Source organism: Apostichopus japonicus, chromosome 19 (genome assembly GCF_037975245.1).
Source record: "Apostichopus japonicus isolate 1M-3 chromosome 19, ASM3797524v1, whole genome shotgun sequence".
Taxonomy (NCBI): domain Eukaryota; kingdom Metazoa; phylum Echinodermata; class Holothuroidea; order Aspidochirotida; family Stichopodidae; genus Apostichopus; species Apostichopus japonicus.
Window position 1 is genome coordinate 1857630 of NC_092579.1, and position 18478 is coordinate 1876107.

Here is an 18478-nt window from a genome sequence, read left to right on the forward strand (position 1 = left end):
TGTTTTCATTCACAGGACGATACAGGTGCCTATCTCATAGACAGAGACCCAACATACTTTGGACCTGTCCTCAACTATCTACGTCACGGAAAGTTAGTCATCAATAAAGATTTAGTCGAAGAAGGTGGGTTTCAGTTTAGCACACCTGTTCTCTTTCTTCCTGTGTGTGTTTATGTGCGTAATTCGAGATGTTTACAGGTTCATCTTGCCATGGAGACAAATGACAAGTGATCCCTTCAAGTAATCAACAGTATCTCGGTGATCTGTACAAGAGATTCTGAAGGATACTGAAGCTCATAGGTGTTTTATTAACTACATGTGCAGTACCTATGCTTAACAAAAGTTCCGTTAGGGTTAGGACCTTATAGCATTGTTAGCTCCCATTACAGCAATGCAAGTATTGTTAGCCCAACTTGTGATGTTTCATTTCAATGACAGAAAAATGTAAAAAGTTGAACATTGTCAATTCACAATTGTACGGACTATCTGAATAGAATTGCTATTGTAAAAAGTTCATCTGGATGTCGATACCAACCAGTAGTGAAAATATCTCAATGTGAGATTAGCTAGAGTGTGCTGGCATCAGTAACAGCTGACCTAGCTGTATCCATCCTTACGTATGGTGCTAGTCCTCCAGAAACTGGTGGTGGTATCTCATGATGACTCTGCCCTTTAACATGAACAAGGTTTAGAACTCGCTACCTGCTTTTACTCAGGACTGCCCCCTTGACATGCCTGTGTCTACCAGGGACAAAGTGTCCTCAAGCTCCAGTTTCCTTTAAAGTGGAACGATAGTGACAGAAAAAAAATCTCTCATTTTCATATATAATGTAGTTCATATGTTACCAAGCAACCCATTTTTTTAATTTTCCAAATAGCACACCGGAAAGTTATAAAAAAGGGAATTATAACGTGGTTTTTTCGTCTCCGTAATTTAGGAATTTGCAAACACTGAAACGACCTTGAACAGCCCTCAGGTCAGTGAATGACGTCACTGTGATGATCTTTTCTGTTGTGAACTGTTCAGTACGGTGCTGTGCGTGCATTTCGTGTCAGCATAACTGTTATTTTCCGGCGTAATGTTCAAGTCATAAATAGATAATGAATATCATGGTGTTTCTTGATTTCTTCACCACGTGTTTACAAGTTTGTTTTTACGAAATTTGCGGCGATTTCGCAACGATTTCCCAATATCTGAAGAGGTAACTCGCAAGCTGACCCAAAGTAACGTTAATCTCAAGATCACGTTTTTGGCGGGTTTTATACAGAGTGATGTATGAATGTGCTCACTTACCAGTCAAACTGGCACAATAACAATAGTGATGATAGTCTCACGCCTAAACGTAGATTAGTATAACATCCGAAAGAAAATCCAAAGTTCTAAACAAAGTAGATTCGCTTGTATGCACTAGGCCTACTGTAAAACATAAACGTTCCTTGTTCCGTGCGTCATTAAATCCAACAGAAAGGTTTCATTGAGCTTGAAATACAACCGCATTTGAACTCAATCGAGTAGTTAGTCTAGCTCGAAAAATTTTCTCACTACATGCAATGCCTTTTGCGTTTATTCACATGCATGCCTCGTGGTTTGGGCTTAGGAGGAATCGTAATCTAGCCCAACTTCACGTAGGTCCGCAAACGGTACTTTCACACTGTGCAAACATAAGTGACAGTGTGCGCTACCGTAAGTAATACTTACACAATGTTTTGTTTCGCTCGAGCATACACATATTTCCTATTCGTATTACATTTAAAGTGGTTTGGAGGGTATGAACACATCTCTGCCCAAAAAAAGTGCCTAAGCGACGTCCATGCCCCAATTGAAATTTGCACGTTATTCTCTCCTCACATAGTCATTAGGTTGTTCACGTCTGACATGTCTTCCAATTCCAACACCTACTGTTGCATTTATCGGGATATATATAAATAATGCGGCATAAAAGCATCAATCTTTCAAACTTTTTTTACTTTAGTGACCTTGCCACACGCAAATTTCAATTTGGCCCGAGATGGCTCTATGACCGATTATTCCGTAATTTACACTGGGGCAGTCAGCTTCACTTAAACGACAAGAAAAAGCAGGAACAATAACACCTTTGTTTCAAGCAGTGTATCAAATCTCCTCTCTTCCCTTTCAATGTTACGTTTACGTTTAAGTTAAAAAAAATCGATGAGGGGCTATCGTATCCAGAGTTTCCGATATCTCTCTCCACTTTTTCCGCTTGGAAAATTGAAAAAACTTATTGTAGAGTCCACATTCGTTCTGTTGCATCCCCCTACAACGCAATTTCTTGGCATTTTGCTAGTGGTTTAAGTTGTTTGTCGAGTCCAATATAGAGTAGGTTGCAACTAAACTTACGCACTAAGTGCACACTGCTGAAGTACACTTCACTTTGTTATCATCAAAATGACGTCACATGTCACTGTAGATCACGTGATCATCAAATCGCTTTTCGCGAAAAGCCCAATTTTTGTTTAAAAAATCAACGAGTTTAGGAATTTTTTTAAGGCCTTTCCCAACATCGGATTGACTTGAATTTTCACATGTGTAATATGGAAACCAACTAGAATACTCTTGAATAAAATCGTATTTTTTCGTCGATGCTGAAAAATCACTATCGTTCATCTTTAATGTCAGATCGCTCATCCTACAAGGTTTTCAATGGTTGTTACTGGTGGCATCCATCAGTAGTTCTGCACCCTGCTGTTTGGACCTCGCCCTGCTATTGGTTCCGTGGGACCCAATTTTGTTTCCTTTGAGCACTTTAGTCTTCCCATTTACAGGAGCCTTACCCTTCACTTTAAACTTACCTGTATCTCTCCTGGAATCCACCAGAAAGCATGCAGTGTGGTTTTCTGAAGGGAGTTGTTGGCTTTGAAATAAGCATACTGTACAGTAGCTTCCTGTAACTCTTCTGCCATAGGATTGGGAAGCTGGTCAAGCAGTTCAGGCTGCAATCTAGTGTACACAGGCCTCTGAGCCAGGATTCCATCTCCTCAACACTTCAACAGGATGAATCCACACAGATCAGGCAGGCGAACCTACTCATTAATACATGCATTTATACAACAAACATCAACATTGCAATGTTAGATCTGAGGACTGTCCTGGGATCATTTTAGCCGTCACCTTACCTGTCTCCTCGCACAGCTAACTGTACTCTTACCTTAACTTGTATCACTGGCACTTGAACATCCTGCTGGACCACCTGCTCAATGAACAAAATGGCAGGGTGACTCCATACTGTAAGTTGAGGGGTGAGGCAGGGTACATCTAAAAGCAGCACACAAGAGTATTTTGTTGAGCAAGTTGTACAAGCACCTTTGGTACATGCTAAAATCAACTAAGAAATATGAGCTGTACTAATACAACCAATTTCATATTGGGAATCATACTCTAGAAGCAAAGAAGAGAGTTCCACAGCTTGCATATAACAATGACAATGCACAAAAATGCAGGATTATGAAGAAGTGATTACATGTTGTGTGAAGAATATTTGCAGAAAAATGCCATCCCGTATCTAAGGGGGTTGGGTTTGAAGAAGTAATGGGCTTTTTACATCACATGTTGTGTGAAGAACATCCCTACTGCATCTACAGTAAGGGGGTTGGTTTGGAAAAAGTAATGTGTCTTCTACAGTAAGTCCTGTACTTTGTAACCTCTCACTAATGACACAGGAAAGAATTGCTGTCATTGGAAATGCAATAATTTAATGTTGGGAGTAATGAATGCAAAGTATTGAACAGCTGTTGCAGTAAATCTATAGATGAATATGATCATGAAAACCAGTATGTTACTGTACTGTATAGCGCTGTATTAATTCTTATTGGTCAGCCTCATTTGGCCACCCCCTCTAACAACGCCCTAACTCTCCCTGTTATCATAGCAAGTAAACATTTCAAACTTGTCTTAGTCACTGTTGTCTCATCTTCTCCGTCAAACTCTGCGGTAACGGGTTACTGCTTCTGGTGTCAAAGACTTCTCTCCATCTTATCAATTGCAGTTTCCGTGGGCTATTTTTAGAACAGTCACGTTAATGAAGGAGGCATATCCACCTTTGTTTACATAAAAGAAGGATTCTGGCAGCTCTATATGAACATATGCTATGTCAGACTAACAGTATCTACATGACTTGTCTGTATGTCTGTGGCCCGTATTAATGTACTTTACAATTACATTTATATTAAGTATTGTTTTAAATCATATACCAGGCAAACTGACCTAACAGAAATCTGTGTATATGTTATAGTAATGTGCCCAGTACAAAACAGAAACAATTTTAATTGAAAAAGTGAAATATCTTCAATTTGTGAACATTTGTTGAACATTTTAAACTTTCTTAAGATTCATGAAATGTGTATGTACAGGACGTTTTAATGTAATCTGTGAGAATTATAAAAAAATTGTTAACAAATGTTATATATCCTGTTCTGTACAAGAATGTTACTCATCCTGTTCTGTACAAGAATGTTACATGTATCCTGTACTGTACAAGAATTTCATATATCCTGTACTGTGCAGTACCTCCAGTGTGATAGTTTATTTACACCTTCCTGAATATGTACAGCATGGGCATAACTCAACACAAAACACTTACAGTAGTACGTGTGATAGCGTTCAAACTGATCCTATTTCTTACTTTGTCCATCGAAGCAAACCTTACTGTACATCTCTATTTCATTGGTTATATGTCACAGATGCATGATTAGTAATTATTTCTTCATTTTCTATTTTATTTTTCCCTTTTAATTGTGTTCGGTCAGGTGTATTAGAGGAAGCTGAATTCTATAACGTCACACCACTGATAAGAATGATCAAGGAGAAGATACGAGAACGAGATGCAGGAAATCCACCGGTACAGTATGATTTCTCTCTAGGCAGGGGGTGAGGAGGGGGGGGGACACTGCAAGATATCACTTTTGTAATAAGTAGTTTGTTTCTTTAATGTTTCACAAAAACTGGAGGAAAAAAATGGCCTTCTTTTTAGTAATTCTGAGGTATTTTAAGTTGGGAATTGGTTAACACTGCTCAACTGTTCTGTAAAACTAATATTGGAGGACCTTTGTTTCAACTGTGTTGTCCTTATCGTAGACTCGTAGAGTATAAGTTTTCTTACAAACAATAAGATAATTCTAAAGTGGACTTTTCCTGTCAATAAAGGTGTTCTAACTAACACCAAAAATAATGAACCTCCCTTTCACAATCTTGAAAAAGCACCAGTATGATTGGGCTATGATAAGTTCTTTTAATGTTGTTCCTGCTTCTGTGTTCACGTGTACCTGGAATATACTGTACAGTATTACCATCGGTCTAATCTTAGAATATGTATAGCATATCTCAATCATATATATGTAAATTGGCAAATCTAATGTCAGTCTTTAAAGCTTTAAAACTTGTACTTAATTTGACAAAATACCAACTGTACCAAAACTGTAGATTTTTGTAATTCACTATTTACATTATAAGCCCTTTGTGACAACAAACACAGCGATGCTCATGCAAGCGTTGTAGTGTCTGTAATCATCTAGCAAATATACCAGAATGGGATAATGGTCAGTTAATGTCATTCACTTTTGTCTGTCTATACAAACTGTGCAGTTTGCAATAATCATTTCTGTGGCCTTGTCTATAATTCTTGATTGGTTTTTGCTGGTAAGCAAGGTTTTATTGAAAAAATTTCTCGAGAAACTATTGGTATGATGGAAGGAATCAATGTTTCTGTGGAGCACGAGAGAGTTTAAGTATATTAATTTTACTCTGCATTTGTTACACATGTATATACAGTAGAAATAACAGTTTCGAATCAGTGTGTCTAGATCTTTGATATAGCCACACAATGAAGGATTGAAAGTGGGCACAAGGATGTTGGAGTTACGCCTACAGTATACTTTAGAGCAATTCACAGTTAAGCAATGACGTAGGGATGTTTAAATTGCTGATCAAACTCAAAGCAACGAAAGTTTCAAACAAGGCCAAAAATATTTTTTATATGTTTCTGTAAAGACAGCCAAAACAGCTTAATTTGTTCACAGCTCAGCAGGAGTATTTCAGATTATTAACCTTCACAATTTTGCCTAAGGTTTACAAAAAGGCACGTTTTTCAACATTTGCACACCACCAGAAAAATAGTCTTCTGAAAGTTCAGGTTCCCAACACTGATCCTCTTTAAATTGTCAGCTATAGTAGATTAAAAAAACAAAAAACAGTATGTCTATGAGATGATCTGTAAACTAGAGAGTTATAGTCTCTTCATTATTTTGTTTACTTTTGTAAAAAGGAAAAAAAACTGAGCCACATCTTACTTTGCTTCTTGAAAGGTGTTTGATAACCAGAATATGTTTGTTTAATTACTTATTTGGTATCATACCATCTTTGTGATTATAATGTTCCTTTCACCCTAAAAATAGAACACAATATCAGTTTAAGCAAAGGACTCTTCTCTAGAGTTAGTTTTAATTACCACAACGCCCATCACTATGGACTTGCCATTAAAGGCCTTCATTCACTATGTAACCTTTTATATAGATCTGGGATAAAGTCGTGCAGGGAATAATAATTGATTGTTCAAGCTTTCTGCTGCAGTTTTCTGGTTCATGTACAAACTTGTACTGGTTCAAAGCTACAGTAGCCTTGTTGAGTGAGTGTTGGAGTTTACACTTAGAGTATACCACATACTTGAAGCCTATTTTGGTAGGCCTATATGTAACTAACTTTATGATAACTGAACAGCTGAACATTTTTATTTACCACAGCATAATAAAAACTTACAGGCCTCCAAATTTGGGCTATTTACTTGCTAAATGCAAGTGGATTTTTGCCATTTGCCAGTAGAACAAGAAAAGTCATAATTGTCAATTTTCTGCCAGTAGACATGAAGAACATTTAAATCACATTGTACAGTAAGTCAGTGGACAATTGTCAGTCAAAGACTACTGTACCTAGGCATGATTTCTGTAGCTAACATAAGCCATGAATTTATGCGTGTTACCAGCAAATGTTATTGGGCTACTCTCAAAAGCCTGTACATTTAGTAACTGATGCATGTTCTAATTTAGGAAAATGCCAGTGATTTTAGTCAGTAGATTTTGTTAGCACAGGCATATTTGAGCAGGTACAGTAGCTAAAGGGGTGAAATTCTATGCCATTTAACAGTTTCAGTAATAGTAACGCTACAGTAATACATAGTAATAGTAACGAGCAATACAGCATAGAAATAGAAACAATACAGTAATGCATAGTAATGGTAACAACACAGTACTGTTTACTATTACTTGCACAACTACATTACTGTATAGTTTTACATACTTAGTTATCAAATCACTCCTCAATAGTGTGTGTAATACTGTATACTGTACATCACTGATGTGTCCATTACCCTACCAGCATCTTACTGTGAATTTATTTAGCACAGTCAGCAGCTTCTTTGTCAGCCCTATGGCCAGGTTTAAAGGTCAAGTAATCAGAATATTAACAAATTTATCAAAAGGAACTGAGGACCACTGGGAGGTGGGGGGGGGGGGGGGGTAAGGGTTGTATTTAACTCTAGATATAAAGACTGTTTAAGCATCTGCATCATTTCCAAAATATTGTAAACCCAAATCTTTCATTAATGGCAATAACGTTCATTTGTTTAAACAATCTAGGAAGTTGTCCTAGTTAGACCATTTGCAATTTATATTCTGTGATGAGTAATACTGGATGGGCTTGGTGAAGTTAATGACACTGGTTGACGAATGAAAAATAAAAATTTTAAAAAACTGCAACTTGACTAAGATTAAGATGTCAACATCATCATCATCATCATCATCATTATCATAAATATTAATTTATCTGACTTTGTTTTCTCTTTTCCTCTGGACAGGCTCCAAGAAAACATGTCTATCGTGTAATCCAGTCTCAAGAAGGGGAACTCACACAGATGATTTCAACGATGTCAGACGGCTGGAGGTTTGAGCAGGTGATTGGTCATCATAATCATCGTAATCAGTCAATGTTGGTAGCCGGCATGTAGCTAGAAATTTGTCCCGTATAACTTGAAAGCAAGTTTAATTCAGCTGGTTATTGGCACAGGAGCCATGTTCATCTCTGTATGCCTTGATAAGGCAATGTCCAGTTTATTAGCAGTGACAATTTCCAATGAATTTCTCGTTTTGGGATTCAAGTGCCCTGGCATAACGGGAAACGTTACAATAATCAACTTATACAGGACCAGTAGGTCAAACTCCCAGAGTTATTTCCCAGAGGACGTTACTTTGAACCAGGTTTGAAGGCCATAGTATTACTGTTGTAGATATTACAGAAATATGTAAATCAATTTGTCTAATATTCAATGTTCTGTTATTTCAGAGGACTGATTACTGATGAGTAATGTGAGACATAGAAGTGTTTATTAATCTACTTTAGTGTGCATAATTATGAAATCTGTACTATATCGTAGAAGTGAAGAATTGCTTCACCAGATCACATCTCTGTCTCATAACAGTTGCAGTCTCACTGTACCAAGTTTGGTTACTTGTTTCCTAGATGGTTGTCAATATGTCTAACTCTTCGCTATGTGGCATACTGTCATTGCATGTTTAGGAGACCCAGACTACTGATGTCAACAAAATGTATTGCACATGGTCCCATTGGCACTGTGTGAAGTAGTAATAGTAATAGTAGTAATATATTCCATAGGAAGGAAATATCTACTGGAAAAATAAATTGAACCATATATATTAGACTTAAACTGTTAATCAATCTTGAAGATTTACGACTATAGGTGACATTGCTGCTTTTGTTTTGATGTTTTTTTTAACTTATATTTAGGGTTTTTCAGAAACTTCAATTTTTAGCAAAAGATGCCAGAAATATGTCTGAAAATGATACTCCCTATGACAGAAATGACCTAATCTCACAACAGTGTCTTTACGATATACATTCAGCATGTCATTGTCACTAATTTTGTTTCAATTTTGTTTTCAGTTGGTCAGTATTGGTTCATCCTATAACTATGGGGAAGAGAACCAGTCAGAATTTCTATGCGTAGTCTCAAAGGAAATAAGTAATAGCTCTGGCCCGACGGCGAGACCAGAATCCACCGACAGAGCTAAAGTAAGTACTGCCCTCTACATTGTTGATAAACTAATACTGCCCTCTAAATTTCATTTCATTTATTTTTCCATTTCCTCACAATGTTTATATAATAATAGGACTGTGAAGACAATACCATGCAAAGAAAATAATAAGTAATAAATCATATAAAAGAAAAATAGTGGAAATTACGGAGAGAAAATGGTGGAAGGGCTTGGAAGCCGTAGCTTGTACAAGAAGCCCACCAAAAATAAAGATAACAAGTATAAAGTATATGGGCATGATAATAAATAATAAGTAATAAATCATATAAAAGAAAAATAGTGGAAATTACGGAGAGAAAATGGTGGAAGGGCTTGGAAGCCGTAGCTTGTACAAGAAGCCCCCCAAAAATAAAGATAACAAGTATAAAGTATATGGGCATGATAATAAAGCCCCTTACAAAGAAGACCTATACCCCCACCCCCTAAATTAAACAAAAAAGGCATTTTGATAATGTGGGAAATACTTAAAGTCAGAGACAAATGTAGATCTATAGATGTTGATACTTGGATAAAAGATGATTTTTCAACTTGAATGAAAATGAATTAAGGTACTTAATATTTCTTAATGTATGACTTAGGCTATTCCAGAAATTAACACCATAACAGACGATGGAACGTTTAAAGACATCGGTATTTATGGGCAATGAAAATAAATGTCCAGAGGATCTGGTGTAGTAGTTATGTATATTATAATTGAAATTAAAGTAATCATTAAAATTGACTGGTAATTTATTATTAATAGACTTAAAAATAAAAACTGCACAATGGTATCTATGTAAATCAAAAATATCTAGTAAGTTCAGTGAGCTGAATAGTGGTGGGGTATGTGCTAAGAAATCAGACTGTGTAATAACACGGACAGCCTTCTTTTGTAATAAAGGCAATTGCTTTAGGTGGGTAGAATAGGCATTACGCCAAACAATATTACAATAATTAAGATGAGGTAGTATGTGAGTATTATACAAGTTCTGGAGAATATACATTGGAACAAAGTCTTTGATTTTATTAAGGACTCCAACAGTTTTTGAGATGGTAGTTTTAATCTTGGAGATGTGAGAAGACCACTTTAGAGCAGGATCAATAAATAAACCTAGAAATTTTATAACCTCAACACGCTTTAACTGTGAGTTGCCAATAAATATATATATGTTCTTGATTTTTTTGTGGTTTGGGTGAAAAATCATAAAGTGGGTTTTGTTTATATTCAAAGATAATTTATTTACTTGACACCAAGTAGAGACTTTAGCTAATTCAAAATTTATGATAGATGCAGCATGATTTATATCTTTGTGTTTATATAGTATACTGGTGTCATCTGGGAAAAGTGTAAAATACAAGGTGTTTGAACAATTTATAATATCATTTATATACAAGGAGAAAAGCAGTGGACCTAAAATTGACCCTTGTGGTACAGTACTCCACATGTAATTTTACTGAAATTAGAATAATGATTATCAATATGTACACATTGGCATCTGCCAGATAGATAATTAACAAACCAGTTAAATGCAACCCCTCTTATACCATAATGATACAATTTGTTGAAGAGAATTCCATGATTGACAGTATCAAAGGCTTTAGATATCTAAAAATACACCCAAAGAATATTCCTTATTGTTAAAGCCATTATTGATATATTGTGATACATCCAAAGCTGCCATATCTGTAGAACGCCCCTTACGAAATCCAAATTGTCTATCAGTAATAATGTTTTTCTTGTCTAAAAAATGTACAGTACGGTTATATATTATACGTTCTAAAGTTTAGATAAAGATGAAAGAACTGAGATGGGCCTGTAATTGTTAATAGATAGCTTATCACCACTTTTGAAAATTGAAAAAAAAGAGTAACTTTAGCTTCTTTAGTACGAGTGGGAACAACACCTGTAGATATTGATAAATTAAAAATATATGTAATAGGGGCAGCTATAATAAAACGATTTTCGTGGAGAAACTGAACAGAAATATTATCAAGACCACAAGAGCCTTTTTTCAATTGCATTATTAAATTGATAATTTCAGAGGAGTTGGTTGGTGAGAGAAATAGAGATGATGGGGTACTATCAGTAAGAAAATCTGTTAATTTTGAGAAGTGGGAATAGAACTTGCAAGGTTGTTACCTATATTAGCAAAAAAGTCATTAAAGTTCTCGGCCATGTCAAATTTATTTGTAATTAACAAATCATTATCTTTAATTTCATCAATTGGAGTATTGATTGAAGTACGACCAAGAATTTTATTAATCGTATACCATGTTTTCTTTAAATTATTTTTATTGTCTTTGAAACAGTTTTCATAATACATCTTCTTGGCTAATCTGATAATTTTTGTCAGTTTATTTTTATAAAGAGTATATTTACTTTTATTGGTACTGGAAGGATTAAGAAGGTACTTTTTATATAATTTATTCTTTTTTGAAATTGAAGTTAAAATACTTGATGTTATCCAATGTGAGCGAATAGTATTGGATTTTCTTTTAAATTGCTTAACTACACAGTGCTTAGAAATTATATTGTTAATATTATCGACAAAAACGTTATATGCAGTATTAACATCTCGGAGATTGTATAATAGGTTCCAATCAAAAGAAGAAAGTTCTAAATTGATATTACGTAAAGAATCTTTACTGGTCCTCCTTATGGTAAAAAAAGTTATTGGAGCATGGTAATGAGTGAGCCTTAAAATCCCTACAACAATAAACAGGCAAGTGGTCACTTATGTCTGATAATAGAATCCCCGAGCTTAAGTTAACAAAAGTATCATTACAAAAGATGTTGTCAATGAGTGAGGCTGATTGTGGAGTAATTCTAGTTGGTTTTGAAATAAGTGGAAAGTAAGAATGGGAATACATTAGATCTAAGAAATTGGATACATTAGAATCATGATCACTTTTTAACAAGTCAATATTAAAATCACCACAGATATAGCAAGTCTTACTGACAACACTTAAATTAATCATTAGACTTGACAGTTCATCATTAAAATTGGATATTGGAATGTCTGGGGGCTTATAAATAACTCCTATAGAAAGAGATTTGTTGTCAAATTTTACATCAATAAATAAAGATTCAAATAATAAAGGGTTGGACATCAAATCATTTCTAACAGTAAAAGATGCTGAATCATGGACATAAAAACCAACACCACCACCCCGTTTAGTATCCCTGTCCCTATGCGTAAAAGTATAATCTGGGATTTGAATAAAATCAAGATTAGTATCGGAATGCAACCAGGTCTCTGTAATAGCTATAACTGTAAATTTAAATGATGAAGATGCTAAGAAATCGTGAATAGTATCATAATTACGCATTAAGCAACGGGCATTAAGGTGAATAATAGAAAAGGTGCTTTGTGAAAAATTGTGTAGATTATGTAAATCACTTTACATCAGAATATAAAGAGGAATCAAAATTAGATGAATAATTATCAACCTGATCATCATCTTCATTGGAGATTAAATCACACTCAGAAAAAATATGGTTCAGAAGAGTAGGATTTCCCAAAGTTGTAGAAATATCATTGGAAATGTTCGAGTCCAAAGTGTTAATTGGATTCATTAGGTCCTAGTGTCCTCGAAATAAAGAAAATACAAATTGCTTCTTGAACTACAAATTATTCAAGTCATTCAATCCATTTATTCGTTTCTTCAGTTCAACTCCATCTGGAGATTTTGTTAAGGCAAAAATCCGTCCATCTATGGTCCAGGCGGATGAGAAACGGAGATGGTCTTTAACCGTCTGTAAGAGTGCCTTGTTTCTGGCAGTCAGGTCCTCCTGGATGCCGATGCCCGATGATTTCAGTTTGCGTCTTGCTCTTAGCACACGTGACTTTATGTTATAGTTGGTGAATTTCATTATGATTGATCATGATCCTTTTCCGTTGGGTTTTCCAATACGATGGCTCCTATCGATGTCGGACAGTTTGAGATCAACACCAAGTTTTTCCTCGGCAAGTTTTGTAATAATTTGATCGGTATTTTCGCCTGTACTCTCTGGAATACCGAAAATGCGAATACAGTTGCGGCGAGAATATTGCTCCATTAAATTGAGTTCACATTTGTATTGATCTAAGTCACTTGTTAATTTCTCGTTTTCCTTGGCTAATGCAGCTAATTCTTTGTTGCTTTTGTCCATTTGGAATTCAAGATCCAGGATCCGACCTACATGGAGGTCAATGACATGAGATATTTTGTCAAGGGATTCTTTAAGTGCTTCTTTAAGTGCAGACTGGATAACGACTTTCAGATCATTGCTTTCAAGTAGGGCGGATAAAATGGAAGAGATCAATTCTTCCTGTTTTCTAGTTGAAACTCCTTTTGTGTCTTTGGTGTCTGGCATCATGGATTTGGTCGCTCAACAAGAGACAGAAGGCAACTTGTAGAGACTCGTATTTAACTGGAGTTGTAGTACCAAAAAAAAAAATCTTTGAAGTGCCTGTGTTGTTTGCTTTGCACTATAAAGAAACTTCATACAGTGATTTGCAACAGAGCCATTGCTATCAATCCAGGGTAAACATGCGGTTAGATGTCTGCACTCAGTCAGTGGTACTATAGTGTAGGCTAATCCTAATGCAAATATATACTAGTCAGTCGATCACAGAAGTTCAAATTTCCATAATAGTAAATCAACCAAAAATAATCAAAAATCAATCAAACCAAAATAGTAAAATTGTTGATAAACTAATACTGCCCTCTAAATTGTTGATAAACTAATACTGCCCTCTAAATTGTTGATAAACTAATACTGCCCTCTAAATTGTTGATAAACTAATACTGCCCACTGCAGTACAACACCGACCTCCTTTTTGTCTGTACAACTCTTGTTCTAGCTACAGTTGTGATACAATTCTGCTATGTACATCGTTGGCATTTCTATTCCTTGTCAAATTTAGAAGGATCTATGTGATGTGATGTGTGTGTGTATGAATGTATGTATGTGATGGCCCTGGCTTGTAAACACAACTTTAAAAGTACATGATTAAAGTAACTTCATAATTGATATGTCAATTCATCTTAGTGAGTGGTAGAGACCTGCTGTTTTCCATAGAATTTAAACTTAATCTGTGATCGTGATGGGTCCAAAAACACAATGAGTCCCTATAAATTAAAGCTTGGAGGAACTTCAACATAAAAGTAGGCGTGAGTATCAGAAAGTTACTTCCCATAAAGGTCACTCAGAGGTCATTTGAGGGCTACATAGGTCAAAGTATGAAAACCCTTGTGAAAGGAAAACTGAAGAAGAAGCTTAGATTCATCTCGTACTTGGTGTGTAGATCATCCTTAGTGAGTATAAGAGCTGGTGAAAAGTTGCTTGTCCTTTGAAAATAACAGAGGTCTTGGTTTGAATAGCTTATAAACATAATAACATGAATACAAGAATTCTATTGACATTGGTGGAAGTCAATGGTCATTTGAAGATCAACATAGGTAAAGGTCAGAAGAAAAAAAATTAGGAAAACTATAGCTGTTAATGCAAATCTTTGAAGAACTTAATACTTTGTAGGTCGATCCACCTTAGTGAGTATAAGAACCTTATTTGTTGCTGTTGAATCCAAAGGTCATTCGATATCCACAGAGATCAAACTCTGGGTACCTTGTAAAGTCAATATTTACTCAAACTGTTAACTTTGTTCGACCCCTTTTTTTATCTTTTTTTTATCAGTTACTCTTATGTCTTTTGGGCTATGATATGAGATGCAATAAACTACTGCTAATACTGCTACTACTACTGACTTCATTATTGGTATTTAGATCCTCGTTTGTTTGTACTGTTGGACTCCTATTGTTTTCTGTGAAGGAGAAAGGTCATTGGAGGTCAGCAGAAGGCAAAATCTGAAACCTTGTAACCTCCTAAAGTAAAGCATGAATGAATTTGATATACATGTGTCAGTCTACATCCGTGCAAGAATCATATTCATTGCTTGAAGTCAATAATGGTTCCATACAAAACAGATGTTGTGGTTATTGCTACTGTTGAATGTTCTCACAGTAAATTTGGGGAAGAACTCGCTAAGCCAATAAGCTTTCTGTTGGTTATTATTCTACCGTCTACATATAGCTACAGGTTTGACCTCTGCAGTGGAGATCCAAGCAACGTAGCCCATTTTATAAGGAATATACCAGAGGGACACAGCCATAGAGTACTTTGATGGTCCATGATTTCTGGTTGTAACTATTAGCAACAACAACAACAAAAAAGGACAGAGGGAAGCCGAAATACGGAGGAAGTTATTTGTGGATGACAAAAACAGATTTTTATGAAATTTTTCTGTCTTCATTTGTCATTAGATTCTTCAAGATAGAGGTTCAAGAATAAGACAGCATCGGACATAGATTGCTTGAACGGAAAACCTTCCATTCCTTAGGCAACAAAAAGAATTCACAAAGGCAAGACTGCAGCGTGACGGAGGTTACACGATATCCAGCAAAAAGAGCCTGGTTCCTTTAAAGTCTCCGATGAAATGCAAAAAGTGACGAAGAAAGATGAAAGAGGAATCCGGATTTGTCTTGTGAGAAGAAGTTTAATAACTCTTTGAATATGAGGTGATGATGGCCAGCCAAAAGCGTCATTGAACAGAACCACGAAAGGAGAAAAACAAGCTTCTGAACAACTGGCTTTGGTGATCCCATAGTTTCTATGCATTGAATTTCCAACTGAAAGCTGTTTGACAGTTTTTATGAAAGGTCTTGACAAGATTCATTTTACCTTGTCCTGGTTGCCCAAAGTTCACTTGATATATTTAGTCTTTCGTTTTTGGGATGAAATATTTCTTCTGACTTTCTTTCCTTTTTTTTTTCTCTTTTTTTTTTTTTCTTGTAGTGGGGCTTGATAGGTAGTTTTATGAGGGTGTGAACAGATGGGGAAAAAAATCATTTCTAAGATATTTAATAACTCCAAGTTTGTCAAATATAATTTACCTTGCAATGTTTCTCAATTTTAGTTTGCCAAGTGTTGTTTTTTTCCCTGTAAGAAACATAATATATTCCATCATCTGTTCTTGTGGTTAATGTGTGTTGTTGCAACCGCAAAAATTGCATGCAGTTGTAGAATTAGATTTTAAAACCAACATGTTGGGGGAGGGGGGGTAAGTATAAGCAAATAAGCAAGAACTCAATTTTTTTTTTCTACTTCGTAGGATATTTTTTCAAGCTCTGGTATTAAAGTACAAAGGAAGTAGTGATCGATAAATGATAATATAATCTAATGGATTGTTGAGAGAGAGAAGGGATGGAGAGGGGGAGAGGAGGGGGACCGGTGGGGGGGAGGGGTTTGTAGTGTATACATAGTGTTTGGTGGAGGATAGTGGTGAAGGTCAGCAGTAACATTATGCAGACAAAATAGTTTGCTTTTCTTTCCTTTTATCTGTTTTGGGTTTTTCTGTCACCTTGAAAGTGATGTAGTTGGTTCACAAAATTCATATTAAGTTGTACATTTGTAAAACTCCTGAGTAAGTGGCTCTGAGAGGGGAGCAGCGCGTGGGTGTGTCGGGGTTGTGAGTTAGTGGCATTGAGAGGGGAGCAAGACATGGGTGTGTCAGGGGTGTGAGTCAGTGGCATTGAGATGGGAGCAAGGCGTGGGTGTGTCGGGGTGTGAGTTAGTGGCATTGAGAGGGGAGCAAGATGTGGGTGTGTCAGGGGTGTGAGTTAGTGGCATTGAGAGGGGAGTAAGGTGTGGGTGTGTCAGGGTTGTGAGTCAGTGGCATTGAGATTGGAGCAAGGCGTGGGTGAGTCGGGGTGTGAGGAAGAGGAGGGAAACGCTGTTCTCATAGTAAACTATTCATAACAAGCATAGCTAGTCATTATTTATGTTTTCATTTACTTTAATTTTCATTCAATATTTGGTTTTTCTTTCTACTTTTTTTTTGGGGGGGTGGGGTGTGGAGAGGAGAGGAGAGAAGTTCATAACATGTTTAAACTGTACACACTATTATATGCAACATGTATAAACCGTGTCAGTTTTATTTGTTATTTTGTGTACATTTGCTTGGATGCTATTAGTTGTGTGCCAGTCCAGATGATCAACTCATTTCATTTTAACTTGCCTATCTATTAATCTATCTATAATCCATCATTGACTTTCAATTCATTGTTTACTTTTTTCTCTGAGAGTGAAAAATCATTTGGCACGAATCTGTTATCGTCGACGTGTTTGTAAATGTAGAAAGAAGATTTGGGTTTTGTAGTCTTACTAATTCGTGATCTTTTCCTCTACCCTCCAAAGGAATGATGAAAAGTATTGTTAGGTGTAGAAATTCTGGAATTTATGGAGTTCATGAAAGAAAAAAAAACCAGAAAAACATTCAGCACACCATATATCGTAGAGATGATGATGATATAATGGCTGGACAATACATTGACAGTTGTCTTTGAGTGTGGGATTTTCCAACGAGACAGGTTTTGCTTTCAAACCCATTTCAGTTTTCTCCGGCCATTCCCAACGATGATGGGAGAGAATTGAAAAGAGTCTCTCCTTTATCATTCGGTTTTCGTTTCCTATCTTGTTATATATTATAATGTGCCAAAATGTAACATATTCTAGTCCAAACATCACTGTGCTTCTATTTTCTAAGGTTTATCTGGCTTGGTAAAGCGATGTTCATACATTACATAACGTTAATCCTGTGTTTATTGACATCGTCGTAACATGTTAATCACCCAGTCAGGAAGATGCTGGCAACTTTCGACTTCTCCTCTAATACTGAGGAAGTCTTCTTCCTACTCAATTGTCAGTTCAATGAGATATTTTCAAGTAGTTAATCTATATACCTATGTACCTGTAAGTCTGTCCATCTATCTTCTGTGCAAAATAATCCAGAGGATCTGTTGTGCTAAACTTTGTGTCAACTATGTGTGTTCTCTTTTCATTTTTTGGTTTTTTCTCCCGTTTGTCCTCGTTCTCAACAAGCAAGAAACAGAACGCTAATCTTCGAGTTGTAATGCAAGTTTCTATCAACGTACATTAAGAAGAGAGAAAAAAGAAAAAGAAAACCTGTTTATGTGGACTTTGTTATGAAGATGCCTTTTATCAATTTTTTTCATAATTTTTAATAAGTTATTTTGGTTCCTTTGCATGTACATTGAATTTTTTTTATATAAGATTCATCGAAACTTGTATTGAAAAAAATGAAAAAAAAGTGAAAAAATGAGATAGAAAAACATATTAACAGAAGCATAATGGCCTCCAATATTACGTTTGTACTTTTTACAATTGACAAACCTCGATGCAATATATTCTCAAAATGAATTATCCTCGTTTCTTGCAGTTATTCATTCTTTGGAACTTGTTAGGAAAAAGACTGCAGGCATGGATCCCAGCCCAGCCCCCCCCCCTCTCCCTGCACTTTCACATCTCAATTTTAATTCA

The 18478-nt window shown here is 35.9% G+C and overlaps 1 protein-coding gene across 1 annotated transcript in view; it reads left to right on the forward strand.

The window, feature by feature from the left end:
* LOC139960472 (BTB/POZ domain-containing protein KCTD5-like) overlaps nucleotides 1-18358 on the forward strand; it is a 36451-nt gene extending 18093 nt beyond the window's left edge. Inside the window, exons 2-6 of the mRNA XM_071958852.1 lie at nucleotides 16-124; nucleotides 4765-4856; nucleotides 7863-7958; nucleotides 8966-9094; nucleotides 15403-18358. Coding sequence (XP_071814953.1) covers nucleotides 16-124; nucleotides 4765-4856; nucleotides 7863-7958; nucleotides 8966-9094; nucleotides 15403-15447 — 471 coding nt within the window. The 3' untranslated portion in view covers nucleotides 15448-18358. The remainder of the gene's footprint in view (nucleotides 1-15; nucleotides 125-4764; nucleotides 4857-7862; nucleotides 7959-8965; nucleotides 9095-15402) is intronic.
* Nucleotides 18359-18478: the final 120 nt, after the last annotated feature.